At 43.1% G+C, this 21,185-nt stretch overlaps 2 protein-coding genes and 1 long non-coding RNA gene across 5 annotated transcripts in view; 1 reads left to right on the top strand and 2 right to left on the bottom strand.

Annotated features, from left to right (window-relative positions):
• The window catches only part of EFNB2 (ephrin B2), a 48,186-nt gene extending 43,342 nt beyond the window's left edge, over positions 1 to 4,844 (bottom strand). Inside the window, exon 1 of the mRNA XM_080576766.1 lies at positions 3,729 to 4,844. Coding sequence (XP_080432892.1) covers positions 3,729 to 3,856 — 128 coding nt within the window. The 5' untranslated portion in view covers positions 3,857 to 4,844. The remainder of the gene's footprint in view (positions 1 to 3,728) is intronic.
• A 120-nt stretch (positions 4,845 to 4,964) lies between these two features.
• Positions 4,965 to 12,489, top strand: LOC308188111. The gene is made up of 2 exons (XR_013945171.1): positions 4,965 to 7,665; positions 9,339 to 12,489. It is a non-coding gene; the product is annotated as an uncharacterized lncRNA (long non-coding RNA).
• ARGLU1 (arginine and glutamate rich 1) lies at positions 10,527 to 21,129 on the bottom strand. 3 transcript variants are annotated; one of them, XR_013945157.1, is made up of 4 exons: positions 20,514 to 21,129; positions 14,305 to 16,422; positions 13,789 to 13,872; positions 10,527 to 12,509 (listed from the first exon to the last, which is right to left on the bottom strand). XR_013945157.1 is itself a non-coding variant. In XM_080576767.1 (4 exons), exons 1-4 carry the CDS (start codon positions 20,867 to 20,869, stop codon positions 12,345 to 12,347), a joined length of 831 nt encoding a protein of 276 aa, XP_080432893.1. In that variant the 5' UTR covers positions 20,870 to 21,129; the 3' UTR covers positions 10,527 to 12,344. The 3 variants fall into 3 exon arrangements, 1 of the variants encoding a protein (XP_080432893.1); XM_080576767.1 differs by having other exon boundaries at positions 16,197 to 16,422; XR_013945158.1 differs by having other exon boundaries at positions 12,362 to 12,509; positions 13,789 to 14,362; positions 16,197 to 16,422.
• Positions 21,130 to 21,185: the final 56 nt, after the last annotated feature.

Here is a 21,185-nt window from a genome sequence, read left to right as displayed (position 1 = left end):
AGCTTGAAGCTGCAATTGTTGAGGTTAGAAAGTGTGCTCCCATGACACCGGACTCCCAGATAAATTCTTGTCTAGCAAGAGGCTACCAAACATGTTGTGAGGTATCATTTTAGCAAGCTCTTTGTGCTTCGGCAGACTCACTTGTCCTGTGAAACAAGGACTGTCCATTACCTACAGTTTATCATCCTGACAAAACGTGAGGAATGTGGATGTGAAAGCACTAACAATTCCACCCCTGGTGCTTTCCCCTTTTTTCTCTCTATATTAAAACCGACAAGATTAACCCAAATGCAAACTGCAGAGCATAGTTCAAGGGGCTATTCAATCGGTAGTGAATGTGCATTTGTTTACCTACAAAAATAAGAATTTCAGAAATAATGAGAAGCAGACTAGTCTATATGCTACTGAATAGCCCATTTAACAGGGTCATCAATTGTAGTTTATTTTATCAGTTTCTGACATGTGAGCATTCATTCAGAGATGGGCTGTGAAATATCCCATATATAATTGGTTATAAGAGATAGAGAGAAACAGCTATGTAATCTAACTTAATCAGTGTCAAATGCAGCAGTTTTGAGGATAAGCTTCCACATGTTACCAAGGAGAACTGCCTCACTCACCAGCCTATAGCATGCAAGGCATAGACACTCAGACAGAAACAATGGGTTTTGAATGAGATTTTGCGAAGGTTTGACTGAAATGCACTCCACAACGCTATGCTCTGTCATACATTTCAGAGGCAGTGTTGAGTGCTTGGGAGGTGAAATTGAGGTAATCTGTGCTATCTATATATATTGTTTATCTTGGCAGAAACCGCACAGGCAGAAAGTCCCTGATTAAAAAGTGTCAACAGGAGTTAAGTCTACAGAATAATTTCTCACCGCATTTTCAAGATCATGAGAACTAACTTTCTTCAAATGAGAAGTCTAACATCTACAAAACCATCTGCAATGATGACATTTAACCTCTCAAGCTATAAAGTCAGAGGTATAATTATCTTATGTCACTTAAAATGCACCTCTTGTGACTCGGTGGAGGCAATGAAAGTAGAGCTCAAGGAAGGGAGAAAGGAGCTGAGCATGAGCAGGGCAGGGAAGTCTGTGTTCAAACAGCTACTGTGTGCTCTCAATCCCAGCCACCTGCTAAAAATTACAACCTCTAAACTTCAGTGCAAAACCAATTCAGTTTATATGTTCACCTTAACCTAAAATTTATTATTTCTTACTTTATATTAACCTGACTAATAACTTCTCCCAGCATTTAATTGCCTACCTGTTCAGCAGATTTATGTGTTGAGGCTTTCAATAGAGTTAAATGAATAGCTTCCCTGAATAAATTAACCAGTACCAAAAGATAGTTATTATTTCAAACCTAGAAAGGAGCTTTATTATACTACGCTGAGATCCTTTCAGCGGCTTACTTCTCAAGCGTGTTGAATCCCAAGCGAGGACAACCTTGTCTAAGGAGAAATTATTCAGTATCCTTTGGGCAAACAATTGTGACAAGAATTAGTAAGAAATCCTGCTCTGAGAAGTGGAGCTGTCTCACCAACAGCAATATCGGTAATGCATTTGTAAGCTTCCTCAAAGTATGGGCCTCCAAGTGGCCTATAAATCACTATCCCCAGCAATTGAAAAGACTAATTTTAATAGTGTACTTCTTCACTGTGGTGATTAAGCCTCAATGAATCACTCAAGAAAACTCAATTACATCAACAGCAGAACCTATTTTTAAGTGTGCATTTAAGTTGAAAAAGCAATTAGATATTATCATTAGATCTACCATTAACAACATTCAAACCTTTTTTGTAATCAAATAGTTTAGGATTACCCAAATGGAAACACAACTTGTATTTGATAACGGCAGCATATCCCCAGGCACTATAAGATGGGTTAAATTCTGCTGCTTGGATACTTTAATTTCACTGATGGCTAATAAAAGCTACAAGGTAAGTTTAAAAAAAAAAGGGAAAGCAGGTTGGAACTGGAGGAGCAGCAGAGGAGAGGCCAGAGCAGCAAGCTGTTCTGCATTGGAAGAGTGACCTCTGTAGGAAAACACCGAGCACAGGGCTGGTGATGCAAACCTCCAGGGCTGAGCCGAGCCTGTTTTCCACAAGCACAGTAGGCCCACTAATGCAATGCAGCCCCAGCTCACAGCCTGTGACTTCTGAAAACTCAAACAGCACCGTAAAGCCCGCCTTATAATCGCCTACTTCTCTTTATTCTCAGGTGTCATGACATACCACCTTTCTTAAACCAAAGAAAGGGCTTAAAACTGCATGAATCATAGAAGTGCAGAGCCAGAGACTGGAGCTAAACTTTGTTATCCTAACTGGCTTCCCACCTGGTGTATGTGTAAATAAAATGAACATTTGCCACAATGCTAAGAATAAAAACACAGAAATGTCTACTCCACAGCCTTCCTATCAGTTTCTACTTTTTTTAATGAAAGATTAGAAAACTTCTCTGCAAAGAAGTCACACGGGGATACAGCAAGTAGTTCATTATTTAAAACTGCTGGCACAAAACCTGCAAGTTTTTCCTCAGCAGGAACAATGGTAGGGAATGATGACAGTAAGGCAAGACTTGATAAACTTGAGTTGCCACTCTTAATTCAAACTTTGAAATCTTCCCCAATTTTTTGGAGATCCTGCCACCCGCACAGAACTAAGCCCCAGTCCAGGAAATACTCCATTCTTCTCATTTCATCGCAACCTAACATTTCCTCTAAAAAGTCCCCTGGGAAAACAAGACAAATACTTACTGGGTTTAATTGGAAATTTAAAATTCAATTAATACAATGCACACAGTTTGCTTTTTAATATATATTAAAGATGTAATATAAGTTCGAATAAATTATTTTAATCCATTTCTGGTTTAAAACTTCCTGAACTTATTACAGACTATTCCTTCCTAGCCAGGGAAAAAAAATTGCTAAGGTGTTTTTAATCACAAAAGTTCAAAGGGTTTCACAGCCGGACGAAGCCAACTTTTATTTTGCATATGTCAGAAAAAAAAAAGAAGGGGATAGAAAAGTTTTCTCGGGTAGACTGTTCTTTGGAAAGACGTCCCACTTCCTAAAGTACTCTTCTTTCCCAAAGCCTAAGTTTCTTCTGTTTAAGTTTTTAAAGGATATGCTATTTTAAGACCGTGCTTTGATAGCGAAGCCCTGGGAGCCCATGCAGTTTTTTGCCTGGGTTTGCTAATGAAGAATGACACTAAATGGTTGCGTGATGGGTAGCGCTCACTTCATTACTCACTGGCATGTGCCTTGATACCATCAACTCCACCACCAAATTTAGCCCTGCTCTACGCAGATGCAATCCCGCCGGAGTCAAACGGGATGAGTTTGCATCTGCGGGCGGAGAAGTTGAGGAGCACCCACACACCCACCCAACCCCTTCCCAGCAGCGCCGCCCGGTGCCGCCGGCCCCGCGGCCTCCACCGCTCCCACCGCGGGATGGCGGCGGCTCCCCCGCGGGGCCGTGCACCCCTCCCGCAGCTTTCAGCCCAGTGCTACCGCCCCTCCCCGGCCCGGCCCGACTCCCCCTGGCTCCCTCCGTCCCGGTGGGGGCAAGCAGCGGGCTGCCGCCGCCACACGGCCCGGAGAGGGCCGGATCCTGCCGGGACAGCCACCCCCCCCCGCGCCCCGTCCCGTCTCTTGGGGGCCGCGGCAGCGTCCCCCCGCGCGGAGGGAGGAGGAGGGCGACGGCGGCAGCGGCGACTTACTTGGGGTTGGAGGAATTCCAATAGATGGGGTCTAAAACGATGGACCTGGCCAACGCAGTTCTGCATAAAACCATCGCGACTCCCCAGCAGTACTTCCAGGCGGAGCCGTCGCGCCTCCGCGCTGCCATGGTCGCGGGCGGCACCGAGCCCGTGCCCGGCGCCTCGCCAACTCCGCCGCACCTGGGCGGGCGCCCGGTATCCCCAAGGCCGGGACGGGTGGGAAAAATAAAATAACAATCAAATAATAATAATAATAAAAAAAATCACACAAGGCGGCGGCGGGTCGACGATGCACTTGGCGAGAGCCGCGACAGATCTACTGAGTCATGTATGCCACCCGCACGTAGGGCATTGATTCTCCTGCGAGGTAAGATCCCAGCTGCCTCCGAAGTAACGACGGCGGTAAGGAAAAAAAGCAAACGCCTCAGTCCTTCCTCTCACTCGGGGTCTGCCGGCTGCCTTGGAGGATGCCACTCAAACTGCCAACTCCCATTTGGATCCAGTGCGCCATACACATTCACAGTGTCTAAGGCTCGCGTGAAAAGGAGTAGGAAAAAAAACAGCAAACGGTGCTGGGAGAAATAAAAGGGCTAGGGAAGGGGGCACAGCCCCGGCAGGAGGCTCCTGCTGCGTGTCTCTCAGCGCTGCCCGCAGTTTGCAATCCGCACAGGCACCAGCCCGGGCTGTTTCGGGGAGCTCGGGCGCAACCGCGAGTCAATAAATCCACTCCGAGAGTCACCTCCCCCGGTCCCGGGGAGGCGCATCCGCAGGGCTCCGGCTCCCCCGGGGGACACCGCCGCTGTCCTTGCCGCCGGCGCGGGGCGAGAAATAATATTAATTAAAAATAAAACAGAGGGAGGGGGGGTCGCGGCGTCAAAACCTCTCTCCCTTACAAGATCCGCAGTGCGTGCCGCGGCGGCAGGAGGACAGAGCCGGGCGCGGGGCTCAGCGCGGAACAGACGCGGCGCCAGCCTCCGCCGTTCCCCCGCCGCCTTCCTTCACCCGAGCCCCCGCAGCCGTCGTCACCGCTCTACCGCCGCCACCGCGGCGAGTCCCCAGCGCAGGAGCGCGGCCGGCGGCAGCGCGCCGCCGTAGCCATATAAGCGCGGCCCCGCCGCCCCGCCGCCGCCGCTCATAGGGCCGCCGCCGGGCCGCCGCGCTGGTTGGGCGCCGCGCGTGTCACTTACCGCCGCCGCCGCGGCGGGCGGGGCCGAGCCGTGCCGTGCCGTGCCGTGCCGTGCCGTGCCGAGCCGGCAGGTAACACCCCCCGGCTGTAACACCCACCCCGGCTGTGCACCCCCCGCCGGGCCCCGTAACACCCCCCCCACGGTCCGGGGGAGGCCGGCGGGGAGAGGGAGAAGCCCGCTCGCTTCGAGTCGCTTTTTAGCTGCGTGGGGCGAGAATGAGGAAAACGAGAGAGATTGGGGAAAAAAATGAAAAAAAAAAAAAAGTCTTGGCTAAAATTGAGCACGCTTCCGTCTAAAGGGCCGGGCACTCGGTGGGGAGCGGGGCTGCGGGCCTCATCCTGCCGTGCCCCTCCGGTGCCCCGCCGGCCCTGCCCACGCCGTCTGCGGCTCCGCAAAGTTTGGCCGTGCTGGGCGATCGGCCCCGGGCCGCCCCTGAGCCCGCAGGACTTGGCCTCGGCTCAGCCCCCCCGGCTCGGCACCGGCTTCCCTCGCCGTCCCCCGGCCGCCGCTCAGCGCCGCTTTCCTCCCCGCCACACTCACGGGGGACGATGGGAGGGAATTTTAGGATCCGGCTTCTTTTCACACCCCCGCACACCTCCCCGGCACCTGGCCCTTTTACTTCTTGTCGGTATCAATATTATTTTATTATTATTTTATTCGTTCTTAGGCCCGGACAAGGCTGGAAGTGCTTCCCCGGAGGTCCCGAGGCGGGGGTTGCGGAGAGAGCCGGGGAGGGGGCGCCGCGCCCCCGCCGCCGCCGCGCTCGGTGCCCGGCGCCCTGCGGCTCCCGCGGCACTTCCACGGGGCCACAGCTCCCACTAGCGGCCGGTGGCAGCCCTCGGAGGGGGACGGGGGGTCCCCTCGGCCGGCCCCCGGCCGCGGAGCCCTCGCGTCCCGTCCTCCGCCGGCGCCCACGCGGTTCCCTTCATGCCCCCCCCCCCCCAAAAAAAAATTGGCCGGTAGTTGGGGATAAGGAGCCAACAGCGCTTGCCCCGGGCTGTGGCACTGGGGAATGGTCCGCGCCCAGAGCCGTACCCCGGGTAAATCCTGGGTGTGTAATGTCACGGCCGCTCCCGTAAAAACGGAGGGGCTTAGCGAATTTCTTCCAGCAGGGATTTCTTTGCCAAAACAGTATCTGCAGAAAGGATTAAAAGTTAAATCCCAGGAAATTACGGCGCTCTTTCGGTCATTTCCCAGCCTTTTATTTCAAGCAGGCAAAGAACGTGCAGCAAAAGACTCTAATAAAGAGCCAATTCGGTCTAATTTCATTCCCGGAGTACCACTGGCATTTATTTAAAAACCGGGTTAGCGGCGGTGCTCGTCCGGCATTGAGGCGAACGCGAAGCAGACCGTAGGAGGGAAACGGCTGCCCAAATCCTTTCTTTCCCCGATCAATTTGGAAGAAAACGATCGCTCTCCCCTTTCTTTTCCCCAAAGCACCGCTGGCAGGGACCGCTCCCCTCGCCCGCAACAGAAGGAAAAAGGGTTTTGAGGCGCGCTCGATGGCCCATAGCTTTTGCGCTAATTGCGTCTGGTGGCTCCCTAATGCAATCTACCACTCAAGGAAACAAGGCAAGCAGTTTCCTTTTCGCGCAAAACATCGAATACGTTTTAAGCAAACTGCTTAATTCAATTTAATTTGCGGCGGGGAAGGAATTGCAGATCCGGCGACGCAATTTGGTGGAATAGGATCTGATTCCCAGGCGGGAGACTTAGCACTCATGTGGGAGACAGGGCTTGCGTATCTATGCACATCGAGGGGCATCAAAGGATACCTTCGCCAGCGAGGGAGAGAGAGAAGTACTTAATTATTCAACTTTTAAACAAACGGGTGGTGTGCGGCCAGGCGGGAGCCAAGGCAAACGGGGAGCCCGATAAATGCTTCTAGCAACAGAGAGGTGCAAATCAGCTTTACTTTTTTTTTTTTTTTTTTTTTTTTTTTTTTGTAACGCTGCTGCTTCTGTTTGTTTTGAAGTGAAAGATTACGGGCGGTGTTTTGTAAAAGCTGTGAGTAAACTGTGACCTCTAACTCGCCGTATCCTTGCTTTAAGTAAACCAGAGGAAATGAAGAGCCCTGGTATTGTCTGAAAATATCCTCCCGTGGCTAAATATATCCCCTGACTCCTATTGTCCAGCGGCTAATCATTTTACGTAAATACAGCTGTTGTAATCTACTCTTCAGCATCCCCACGATGCTCGCTATAAAAACCCGCGTGAATAAAATCACCGCGCAGTAGGGACGCGGAGCAAAAGTTATTCCTGAGCTGACCCCAGCAGCAGCTAAGAAACCCAGAGAACGAGTCGCTGCTCTCCTCGGGTCCCCCCTTTTGACATAGGGGGTCGGGGGAGCCGTGCCCAGCCGCCGAGCATCTCGCAGGAGCGGGGCGCGGACAAGGAGGGATGGAGAGGCTGCGGGCTGGGGCGGGAGGGAGGGGCGAGATGAAATAATCCGTGGGGAAAAAAAAAAAAAAAAAAAAGGCAAAACACGAAGTTAGCAGTAGAGCTGCGGCCGCGGAAGCGGTCTTCTGCAGGGGCTGTTTGACGGGGAAGGCGCACGGCGAGGGATTTCGGGATTCGCGGGGAAGGTTTGCTGCTAGACCGAGCGGCGAGGGCCGGGCTGCAGGGGGGAGCAAATCCTGCTGGCGCCGTGGGGAGCGACCCCGAGGTCCCCCTGCGCCCGGCCTGCCCTTGCCGGCAGGAGTGGTCCGCGGACAGGGATGGATGGATGGACGGACGGACGGAGCTGCTGGGTGAGCGTTACCTTCAAGGGGGAAAAAAATAAATCAGGACTCTGCCACTTGCACTCCGCAAACCTTTATTTCCTCTACTTCCGCCAGCCTTACGGCAAAAAAAGTCGGGTTTATCCCGGAATAATTCGTTTTGGCTTCTTTCCGGCAGCGATGCGGGCACTACTAACAATAACTATTTGCCCTGATCCTAAGAAACCCGCGACAAAAAGACAGTCAATCGGAACGGGAGCGGGACTGGGGCCGCGATCCTCGATTCTTTTTTAAACATCAGTCTAAGCGTCGGGAATGAGAATACGTGGGACAGGGTCTTATAAATGTAAATTTTTAAGAGGGAAACCCCACCTTCATTCGTTGTTACATGAAAATTCACCAATGTCAAAGTGGTAAAGATATAACTGAAGAGCATTGCCAAATCTAATGACAAATAAAAGCAGGTTATTGACACTTTTAAAAAGTGATTTAAACAGAGTTTTTACTGTCTGTACAAAAGGCCAAGCATGCTAGATACTTGAAGAAGCTCCTAAAATAACATTAACTCTACCGCAAATACAGAAGATACATTGTAATGGTGTTAATGTATATCTAGATGTTTTTTGTCTTCTCCGTGTCTGTTTTATAACCACAATTTTGGTTAACCATAGCTCTTTAGAAAAGGACCTTGGCTGCTCCTAAATATAGCCATAGAATTCAAGCACCCTTGAAATAAAAATCAGAGAAGTTGGTACATCCTAAAAGTGCATTTCAGTCCTTGATGTATTTTTATACTGATTCTCACTAGCATTCAGTGAGAACAAAAATTCTTATTTATTTGCGGTATAGGGTAGGAAACAAGACCAGGGACCACACTTCTGCTATCTTACCAGTCTTTGTATAAAGGTTTATGTTTCTTTGTACATTGCTGACCACTGAGCCAGCATAGCCCTTGGTTCTACGTGTCACAGTCTGGGAAAGGTGATAGCAAAAATAAGCTTGTTTTGTATGGAAATATCAATGAAGACTGAGCCCTCCTCAGCTGGCATTGGAAGAGGTGGATAACCCCGACATGCATGCATTTGGTGGTACTAGCATGAAAATGAAACAGAGATGCATGAAAAAGTCATGGTTCTGCTCCACTTGGACAGGACTTAGTCCAAAACTGTTTGAGCCTGGGCACTTCTACCATTTCCCTTATTGGAAAGGGCCTTCGGCACACAGACTACTTTACAATTCTCCTTCTGAAATAAATCACCTCTGCAGTGCAAACTGAAATGTATTCATCAACTTGAATTTCACCTGAACTTGCACTTGACACCCTACAAGAGCACAGCTAATCATTTTCCTCCCACTTGCCAAAGTACACATCCCAAATACCCTGAAAACGTTTAACACAACATTTCATGCAGTTAAAAGCAAATCACAAACAATTCTAAGAGACCTCTCCATGGTTGGGGTACACTTTTAGAACAGCAGAGAAACACTCAAATATCTTAAGAGGGTGCGTTAATAGCACGGGGAAGGTGGGTTTCTGATCCTCAGGCCAGCAAGGGCAACAGAAAGGTCAAGGTTTACGAGCTAGCACAAAGATTAAGAGAAAAGGAGAGATGATGAAGACATACACTTTTAAAAAAACAAGATAATAGATGAAGTATTGATACTTTAGTAAGTTAATACTGGAATCTTTTTTCTACATGTAGGTGTGCCACTGCTTGGCAGCTTAAGACATCTCACCAACCAAAATGCTTTGAGCAGCGTCAAGGACACCAGCTCTCCAATACATTTCACAGCAGTCAGCCTTCCACATGTACTTGGAAAAATAACGATAACGGACATAGGAAGTTTAATCTCCAGTGTAACTTTCCATTATGAAATACAGATATGCTAGGATAATGCTGTCTTGTCTTCTACTTTTCCTGCATCTGCCGGATGGCAGCATTGTCTGGTATTAAAATAATTCTCCAGGACATTTATGAACAGGGTTAAGAAAAACTAAGCTCTCCTCTGTTATCAGGTACAGAAACTGACTACTGCTCAAGGCAGGTGGCAACAAAAAAATGCTTACCCATCTCACTGTGGAGAGGGGGAACAAAAAAATGGTACAACAAACCTGCTAGAGTAACCAACAATTGTAAATTTAAAGTTCAAACTGTAAGAAGATAAAACAAATTAAATAAAAACCAAACAACTGACACATTCTAACAGCAGTTTCAGCAAGTTTTCTGGGTAAACTAGTATCTTCATGGAAACTGACACACATGCAAGCTTACACTGTTTAATCATTACCTAAATACATGTCCACATTCTAACATACTTTGCATTAGATGAGTATCAGAGGAAAATGAGAACATCTGAAGTTCTTACCATTAAATGTCAGTTTACCCCCCTTCCAAAGTGAGAGTTATTTCCCTAGAAATCAACAATATCCCAGAGGTCCCAGAGTAATTTAAAAAGAAAGAAAACCCCAGAACAATGCAAATACAAGATACACCCATTCCAGGTCTGTAAAATGCTAACAACTAAAGAGTGTTTTAAGACATTAAAGACAGTGGTTTTTACTGACTATATTTCTGCCCACCTCCCTCCACACCAAAAAAAATGTAGCTGTTTTTACTTTTTTGAGAGACGGGAGAAGGAATCACACATAAGAAGCTGTGGAATTGTGGAAGGGGCTAATTCTGACTGTGGACTTTGTCTACGGAGTAGTCCTAAATGTGTGAACGGAAATAAAATTGTGACTTAAGCTTGGAGAGGTTAAGTATAAAGAACAACTACTATTTGACAGCAAGTTGGTGACGTAGAACATAAAAGCCTAATACCCCAGAGCTGCTTGTATGAGAATGTAACTTCTCACTTTTAGAAGAGGAGAGGAAACAAAAATGCGTAGGTCTGTTTGAGTATTGACTTTTAATAGCTTGTTTCTCTTAAGGGAACAGGGGTTGTTTTCTGTTTTAGAAATACAGGTATCAGTTGAGCTTTAAATACAACCTGCTCCTGCCAACAGGTCACGTACACAATTTATTTGGCTTCAGTTTTTGTTTTTATGCATTAAGCAACCTTCAACCTTCTCTTGTAATACAATATATAGAGACAAATTTAAATACAGTAATAGTGTAGGTATTTTACTCTTTGCATTTTTTTCTTGACATACTGGACAAAGAGATACACATCAATCTGCCCCAAAGCCCAGGTTTCATACAAAGCATATTGAATGTATTGCTGTCAGTGACACACTCAACTTGCTCTCACATTTAATTTGCCAAATCTACAGAAACAGATCCGTAGGGAATATCAGGAATTATTTCCATCTTTGTCCAGCAACATTCCAATGCTCAGGCAACTACTGATACTTGTCATCCTATGTTTACTACAGATGTTGCATACCAACAGGAAAAAAGTTTTAAAACTGGAGAAGACATAGTAATCCAGGTTTTGGTAGAAGAATTGTAAACAAAAAGGGGATTCTATATATAGTTTTCAATCTGTATTTTTCAAAATAAAACCTGTACATACAAGTGGGTAACATTCAACAAGATCTTGTATATGCGTAACAGTTGCTTTCTGGCTAAAACAATACATTTAAACAGAGTCTTACTTTCTGTTTTCCTTTGGGGGGGAAAAATTTAATTTTTTAAATCCTTTAGGATCCATCAGATTTATTATATGGTAATGATCTTCACTTATAACAATATACTATATTATGAGGCAAACTGAAGGGGATTAGATACTGAAGTATTGGTGTGGGTGCAGTAAGCCATACAGCTGTTTAAACACGATACTACAGTTGAAATAAGTCTCTGTCAGAAGAAAAAAAACAACATTCATGAAAACAGCAGCAGCCATTAAAAACATTCACAACTGCAGGGATTTTTTTACTGTGTGTAATTTTGCATTTTAAGTAGGAGAAGCCACAATAGTTTAAAGCAAAATTAAAAAAATACCACTATAGTCTTGAATTTAATAATGTGAATTGTCACTTACAGCTGTTTATAGAAGTGTACTAAAAAAATTTACTTAAACATATGAATTTAAGACTTTCACTTTATTCAGCAAATTGGTTTATTTACACAACGGGGAACGCTGGTTGAACGCTGTCAATGTAATAAAAACAAATCTAACAGAGACAATACTGAACTCTCTCTATGTATTCATAGCAGAAATGACAAACTATTTCCTTACCTGTATCAGGAACATCAAGCGCAACAATGGGACAGTATCATAGGACACTGATTTAACAGTAAGCCACAGAGGTCCAGTAATACCATGGCAATTTACTCATGTATTTACTGACTTAAAAAAAAAAAAAAAAAAGGGGAGTCAGCAATACCCAGTATAAAGTTTTGTCAATTATCAGAGTCAAACTCTGATGAGTAGGTCAAGTAAAACCTTATCAGATCATCCACCATTCATAGTGACCTGATCTTTCAGACCACTAATACATAAACAAAACGTATGAGAACAGATTTCCCTCTAAAAGGCAACAATGATCTGATAAGGGTTTAACTTAATGGAAGTTTAAAAAAAATTAAGAATTGCAGAGCACAGCCCCTATTAGAACAAGCTAACTTTCCAGACTTTCAAAAAAAGACAAAAAAAATTGAGAGAAAAAAAACCACTTCAACATGAAGCTACCATACAAAGTTTTTGTTGTTATTGTTTTTTGTTTCCTTTTTTTTTTTTTCCTTGTAAGAGTTCAGAGTTGCAATTTAATCCTGGCTCTTTAGCGAGAAGGACAGTTTTGGCCTAGACTTTCCTTTGCCCAAGATAATTTTTTGCTCTTCCTTTTGCTGACGTTGCCTCTCTTGTTCTAGTTTCATCCTCTCCTCATGAATCTTTCTTTGTTCTTCAACAATTTTCAATTGTTCTTCAGCCTACATATGAAAATGGTAGAATTTAGGCCAACATGTTTTGCAGTCATAACAGCAATTTACAAGTCTGTATCCAATATCCAATCCTGCATACTGCAAGCATACTTGAGCTAGATGCCATAGCTGGTTCAATGGAACTATTTATAAAATGGTGACAAAGTGAGTTTAGAAGAAACGCTGAAACTTTTTACATTCATAGCTAACATTATCAAAACCTTGAATGCTTACTTCAATGTTTTTCAGCATTGCTATGCAAACAACGCATTACATTTTAAATACGAAAATCAGTGTATAAATAGAGAAATCTTCCTGACACCTGTCATGTCAGATGAAGTCATAATATAATGAAATAACAGACCTTCAAACAAAGGTCTCCCACCTCCGAGATCTATCTATAAGACCCTCCTAATTCAAAGCGATTTCTATTTGATTTGTAACAAGGTCAGTCTTTACACTGACTTAAGATTCTTACAGCTACTCCAATGGTCTTCTAAAGGTAGGTGGTCTTCTGAATCTTATTTTGTTAATTACACCATTTAACAGATTTCCTTATTATCCTGTTCCCCCCGTATAAGGTTGGGAAAAGGATAAAGCACAAACACCAGTGGAGAGCGTGATCTGAAGGAGACGTAGCTTAAGCAGTTTTAAGAAACATCATACTTACTTGAGAAGGTTATAAACACTTCAGCAATTGAAACTGATAAAATTCAAACAGGATTTAAAAAAAAGCTTAGTTTGGTTTATCGTGAATTGATTAGAATCAGCTAAGTGATACTGAACATTTGCATGAAGAAGCAACCTGCTTAAATAATTTTGGAGATCAACATAAGATGGACTTTCATAACTTAGAAGTTTTAAGCACATGTTGAAATTCTCTTTCAGCACTTCGCATTATCAACCTTATCCTAGTCTCAAATCCAGTTTATACTTGTCCTGCTCAACAAGGTAGAATAAGTTATTTCTGTTCTAGAAGCTGAGTATGTTTGCAAATTCATTTCAACCTTCCCCATAAGATACAGTTAAAAACATATTTTTTTTTAAATAACGAAGGCAGCAATCTTCCTCCAAATTAATAAATGACTAGTAGTATTTCTTCAGACTAATGTTATTACTAAGGGTCTGGTCTCTTATTCTCAAGGAAAACAGAGCACTGCTACCGACATAACCGGCAACAGAGAAGTTAAACTCTAGAAAGCTTTGATTTGCTTATTTTAATTGTGTTGCAAATCAGGCAGAGAGACCTGTATTCCTCTATAAAACTGTTAACTGCGTCTTTACATACCAGTTTAGCTTGTGCTTCTGCAATTTTTCGATTATTCTCTTCTAGTATTCGCTCTAGTTCCTCACGCTTTGCACGCTCTTCTTCCTAAACGGGAGGACAGGGCAAGATGTTAGTAAAGTATAACATTCAACTCCGTATGTCACTAATCTTTCTCAGAATTCTTTCGTGAACTGACTTAAAGTGGCAGCTTTACAGCCACCTATCTTGTCTCACAACAGTACATTGTGCAGCCACTAAAACTGGTCTCATCTCTCATACTAAATTTAAATCATCCCCGCCCAGTCCAAACAGCAACCAACTAAACCCTCCCTAAGCACAGAATCCTGACAGTTTATTACTACAATTTTAATATCACACAAATCAACAAGGACAACTACAAAAACTCGATAGTATTTACCAAATTAAAAAGTAATATATAAAATATAAATAAAGTGAATAGTTTGTCTCACCAATTAAGTATACCTACGTATTCTTTACCTATACTCCTTTAATCAGCATTAAAAGTTGAATATTTACTGTCTTGTCCAGTGTCCTGCAGAGTGTGCTCCTCGGCTGCCATACGCGCCAGCTTCCTCTTTAAAATGATTTGTACTGTTAGCTTGGCAATACCTGCATCAGCAGCTCAACCATTTATAAAGAAACAACATACAAGGAAGGCTGAGCTGAGGAATGCAGATGTTTATGATAGGAAGGAACAAAAATATGTAAATCATTCCTAAGGCAAACAATTAATAAGAAAAATACATTTACTGTTAGTGAAAAATACAAATGGTAATCCATACTTCATGGAGCTATGGGCTTCCTTCATGGGGAGAATGGACTTAACATTCAATATTTTGACAATTTTAAGACAGATGAAACTGTCATTTGCAGTCTGAACTTGGAATTCTGGAATCCAGGAAAGGCAAGATCAGGAAATAACGCCTTGTAATTGTTGTTTTCTTGGTGAATTTTATGGAACTCTTTTATGCAACCCATAAATATGAAGACTGCGTGAAAGATTTTGAGGTGTTTCAGTTCACATAATATATATCCAAATTATTTGAATATTTGGAAGATTTAAAGTTAGCCAGAGGTTTGTGTCTGTGTAAGAAAAAAAAGTTAATATGAACAAAGCAAGCATACGAAGAGAAAACTTCTTACTATGACTAGTAACCAGCTACTAGCTAGCACACTTCACTCCAGGCATGGAAGTTTATTCTGCATTGCAAAGAACTGATGGGGCATCTCCACATCATATTGACTATAGCAAAAATACTTAAAAAAAAAAAAAATTCATCAATCTGATCAAACAAAAACCTGTATATATAAAGCATTTGCTGAATATACACATCTAAATGTCTAAATTCAACTTCAATTCCTTTACAGTCAAGGTTTGAACTTACAAAAAAATGTTATTTAATATCCCTAATATTTGTTGTAACTTTTTTTTTTAATTTTAAAGACTGTGACAGACAGGTCACATTTAAGATGAAGGGTAAATCTTCATTGCTACTATCTCTCCTTTTGTAAGCCAATCAATATATTCATTTAAAATAAACTGTACATGAAGTGCAGAGTAAAAAAGGTGCTTGACACACGACTGTTTACTGTAAATTTTCTTCACACAATTTAAAGTTTGTCTTGACATTTCTGGATCCTGGAATGACTGGTGCAGGCAGGCAGGCAAAGCCTTTAGTAGCAAATTACTGTCTCACAGAAAGACATTTTCAGCTTCTGCTCCAGCTGCTGATTAAAAAAAAACACAACCCAAGTCACATGTTCAGCTTGCCTTCAGACATGGGCAACCTGCTCTTTTATAACTTCTAGGGAAAAAAGGAATTGTTAGTAGATATTAAAAATGGAAATAATGATTTGGACATAGATCCTTCGTGAAGACGTGGATGGGCTTATGCTCGAAGTTCCAGAATTAGTCCAATGTATGCTCAAGGAAAATGTTTGTTTTGAATGGAGAGTAAGAAACCTATTCGTTAAAGACAGGTACTGCAGCTCAGTGCTGGACCCTGCTCTTTGCCTGACTGAAGGCAAAAGCCTCTTACAGTCTAGGTAAACAAAATGAAACAAATGAAGGATACATAATTACAGATTTTTAATACCCTTCCCCAAAAAAGAAAGGACCGTTGATAAATCCTGCAGCCATGGCAAAAGTTTCAAACAATTCTGAAATATGTAGGTCAGTTCCATTAAAAATCAAGTATCCTTGTTCAGGTTTTAGGAGAATAACTGTTTAAGTATCAGTGAGCTCCTCTGAATAGGCTAAAAATTAAGTTTCGCAGCAATGCAAGTTTATACGAGAAGGGAATTAGATTTGCAGTATTCCATCTCTTTCTGAACCGAACAGGAGGCACAAACCGACACTGAAAGTTTTGCCATGGACTGTCTCTACTTTCCAAACGACCGAGCGTTACCTCTCTGGCTTTTTGTGCTGCAAGTTCAGCTTGTCGCTGTCGCTCGAGTTCTTCGAGCAACTGTTTTTCCATGATGCGCTTAGCCTCTTCCACCCTGCGGAGAACCTCTCGCTCAATCTCATCCTTCCGTTTCTCCAACTCTTCTTCTACACGTTTAGCCACAAGCTCTTCCACTCTTCGAGCAGTTTCTTCCTCTATAAGTTTCTCTTCAATTTCTTGTTGACGGCTAGAAAATGCAAACATGAAGATTACCTTTTTAATCAATAAAAATGGTTGCCCTCTTGCAAATGCAGAGCACCAACCACACTACTGAATCAACTTCTAATAGTTTTATGCTTTACTCACGTAGATTGGATATTTCAATGTTTTTCCCTACACTGAAGAATGTATTGTAGTGAACATTCAGGCAACCTGTGTTTCAACCACAGGGACCATTAAGACCATACCATATTTAATATCGCTCCTTATCTCTAGACCGTTAAGCTAAAGAATACAGCTTATCATACTACTACTTGATATGAAAACCCATAGTTTTTAGGGAAAGAACACCACTCCACCAAGTTTGGCCATCCTTCACACTTTAGGAATTTACATGGTTTCAAAGGTAGTCGTAATATATTGCAAAATCTTGTCTTAAAACAAAGATCTCAGTGTCACCAAACTAATCAGAAGTGATACATTTTATAATTTGAATATTTAGTAAGAATTCTAGGTGTTGTTTCTGCAATCTACTTATCCAATACCTCATCAAATTTCAAATATTTCAGCTCTCCTCTAACTTGTCTACTGCAGCAACCTGTTTCCACCATAATTATCCAAAACACAATATACCAACACCAAGCACTAAATAAATCCTTGCAACCTTTACAGTTTTTCATGTTCTGAATTTTGGAAGCATTTTTAAATGTCAGCTTTTCTTTATATATGTTTAGCAACAGCATTATTACTTAGTTTGATCACTGTTTAAGTTTTCATTAAAAAGGATACAGAATGATTAGATCAATTCCCAGGTTTACTACCAAATGAAGAAAGAAAATCTTCCAGGTAGTAATCACCAGTACAGTATAGCAATTAGATATCCGAATATTAACTATGCTCTTTTTACACAAAGTGAATACTGTATAGCTATGTTTCAGATGGCACTATTCATTTAGGATTATTACGGGCTTTGGGGGAGAATGCTGCTCTTTTTTAACCTTGAAACTGAACCATCATTTTAAATATTCCATAAAATACAAAACAATCTTATAAACCTATCTTGTAGCCTGTCAGCACCAGAAAGACATCAATCATTGTTAGTATCCTAATATACTGTCATTTTCATAATTCTTGCATATTTCTATTTTATTTATACTGAGACACACAAAAAGAACTTTACATATTATCATTATGAAGTACAGGTTGCAAATCTACATAGTCAGCTGAAATACCAAGGTGAAAAGCTCAGAAATGGTTTACATATCTTCTTTTCAACCAAACGCATAGTCCCTCTCCCTCACTGAAAGGTTTTGGAAACCCCAACATTCAACCCCAGAAGACAAAATTTATTCTTCCATTTCTCAGCAGATAGCGAACTTTTCCAATGACACACTGGGCCAGTGCTCTCTTTTTCTAAAGTGACGAAGTATCTTGAATTAATTTTTTTGAGGGGAAAGAAGGTCCCTATCAGTATCCAGAAAAATACATCAGGCCCATGTCTTTGCCAAGTCATTAACTTGTGGGCCTTTTTTCGACGGAAGTTGGAGAAGGGGTCAAAAGTTTTTTTTATTTATACACACACACACACACACACATATATATCTGTTAATACCCTTTATATCCAAATAATTCTTTATTTTTTCAGAAAAAAATTTTTCCCTCTTAGGATTATTTATTCAGTCATGAGTACTTTTACAGTTCTGAAATGATACACAAGTCTTTTCTACAGAAATCTGTTTTTCATAAAGCTGTTTATTCAATTATTTTAGCTTTCCTTTAATATTAAGGAAAATGAGAATAAAAGTTAGCTAATTGAATAATGATAGTACAAAGTTATACAAAAAACCTAACACTCACGCCTAAAGTAACTTTTCAAATATCCTCAGCAATCAATGATGCACTCAAATTAAGCACTATGCGTTGCACAGATTTCATTCTTCTCGCCTCCACAAATTCCATTTGTATTCCACTAAATCGAGCAAATATATCTTTTCACAAGCACAGGCAATGACAGTTTTATAAATATAACTGTTCAATATACAGGACTACATTTATTGGAGCACTGGAAACAAAACAAAGTGAAACAGATTAAGATCAAAATCTATTCTCAAAATTCATTTATAAGACTACCTTATGCTTATGGATAACGACAATATACTTCTAACCATTTACTGGGTGTCTCAAGAAAATCAAGTTACAAAAAAAGATATGAACCTCAGCGATTTGGTAGTGAATATCAACTACTCTTTTTTTATCACTTATAGTACATTATATACAGATTTAAGTTTATCACCCTGACTTACTGAGCAATAATCCCAGGGAAACAGAGAAGCCATTAATGTAAAAATATTTTAGTATGCTCCATTTAATTCCTAAAGACTAATTTTAGAAAATCTGCAAAAAAAATAAAAGCTTAGCATTTAGCAGATTTATGAGGAAAAAAAAAATGCTTATTTACCATCTTTATGAAAACTTTGCTATGGAAAACTATAATTACAGGTAAAATCGGGAGTTAGGCTGTGTGTTAAGATTTGAACAGACACTAGAAGAAAGTCACTTTCAATACACAAATTGTCTGCTAGTTAATTCAGTCAGCAAGGAATTACTTATTTTCTTTCCTAACTTGAGTATATGTAACACAATTTATAAATGAATTCAGATATCACACTTGTATGCTGTATTAAGATTTATTGTTTGATATTGTTTTTGAAATTTGAAGTGCATTTTGGAAACATCAAAATTCTATGTCTAATCTTTTCCAATGCTGCTTCTCACTCAATAGTTTACTATTCTGTTGCCAATATCAACCAAATATTTGTTCTGCAGAGACTTCATGAGTACAATTTCAAAGTTTTCTGACTTGCATAGAAAACATAGCAGAAAATAGACTTGAAATGTATGTTGCTACATGAAACTTATTGAATGAACAGGCTACTTTCAATTGAAGCACTCAACTGAAGCAAAACAGATCAAATATTTTAAACGTATTGTTAAGCACATTCCGAAGGTGTGTGGATTTTTTTTTTTTTGTTTAGGTACTGAAAAAACTGTAAACTGCAAAATTTGGGTTAATGATTCAAAAAACATGTAATGATTTGGGGGGAATTTGTATTGCTACATTAAGTTTTTATGACATCACTCTCAAATTCTGAAGTTAGCAAAGGAAATTATCGACAAAAAAAAGTGACAATTCAGGGTGATCATACCTTCTGAACTACAATTAGTATTTCTTTAGAATAGCACAGCTGAAATAAAATTCAAATGTCCACCAAAGAATTAACAGAACTAGTTGGCTTCACATGTACAAGTGCTATCTCTAGACTTGGTGCTCTGAGGAGTGAGGGCTGCATCAAAAAAGCATCACTTTAGCACAACTCTTACATCCATTGTTACCTCTGCTGCAGGTCTCTTTCTTAACTTAAGGACATTGCTAGACATTTTAATGTACACCAACATTCGCTTTAAAACGTACACCCAACATTAAACACGATTTACTTATCTTTATGGACTTTAGGAATTTATTACATTCTCCACAATGCAAACTGAAATAGGAAAAGCTTTATATGAAGCAAGTCTCTGGATCTCACTGTCCCATTTGAAGACAAATGAAAAAAGTAAAGTAAAATGCAAGGTTACAACAATGGTTGCTTAGCACTTCTTGAAACCCTAAGACGGGCAACTCTTAAATGCCTTCGCTGGACGCATAATAAGCACCACGCACAGAAGGGGAGGGGCAGAAAGTGTGGCAGTGCAGCACAAAGCCTGCGGGGAGCGGAGGCCTCAGAGACAGAAAGAAGTTTAAGAGCAACGCAGCAGAGCGACAGATAGGAAGTGAGCAGCACGTCTGGGTGACAGGGAAGCGACGTGCAGCAGGCTCTCGCTCTGAGTGGGCGGCTTTAGCACACTTGATAGAACAAGCCTTTAGGAAAGGGGAGGATGGCGGGAAAACAGGCAGAAGTTAGGCCTCAGAGAGGGCCTAAGCGCCTTTTCCCCATAAGCAAAGGACTCCAGCCTGGGGGGAGGAAGGCGAGGAGAGAAAGGCACTACGGCAAAGCGCACCTCCTTCCTTCCCTCCCCCTTACCCCCCCAGGATGCCCCCAGCCCAGGCCCAGCACTCACATTTTCCGCTGCCGCTCGAACTCGGCTTTTTTCTCCTCCTCCTCCCGCTTCTGCTTCTCGTCCAAGCTGCTGCGCTTGCTCACCGTGCGCCCGAAGATGTCGATGCGGTCCGGCGGGGACGAGGCGCGCTCGCGTTCGCGCTCCCGGTCGCGGCGGGAGGAGGGGGCCGTGTTGGAGCGGGACCGGGACCGCGACTCCCGGCGCCGGTTGCGTTTGCTCTCCCGGGACTTGGAGCGCTTCCGCGCCCGCTCCTTCTCCCGAGAGCGGGACCGCGAGCGGCTCCGGTTCTTCTTGTTGTGCTTGGAGCTCTTGGTGTGCTTGGAGCGGGACGAGCTGCGGCTGCGGGACCGGCCCATCCCGGCCGAGGAGAGGAAAGGCCGCGCCGGCGGCCGCCCGACTACCCCCGCCCCCTTCGCTAGCAGCGCCCGTGGAAGGCACGGGGAGGCTCCGGGCGCATCAGCGCCGGCCGGGCGCCTCGTCCCCTCTCTGTCCCCTCGCTCTGCGCGGCGAGGACGAGGAGCGGGCCCCGAGAGCGGCAGCAAGTCCGGCCGCAGACAAGATGGCGGCCCTTAGCAGAGCGGTGACTCTCCTCCCGCCCCACAATGCACCGCGCCGCGCTCGAGCCGTTTTCTCCCCCTCCCCGCCACCCCCGCCTCTGGCGGTTTTCCGGAG

Source organism: Anser brachyrhynchus (genome assembly GCF_964034855.1).
Source record: "Anser brachyrhynchus genome assembly, chromosome: 1".
NCBI classification, from domain to species: Eukaryota; Metazoa; Chordata; class Aves; order Anseriformes; family Anatidae; genus Anser; species Anser brachyrhynchus.
This window is presented reverse-complemented; position numbering and strand designations above follow the sequence as displayed.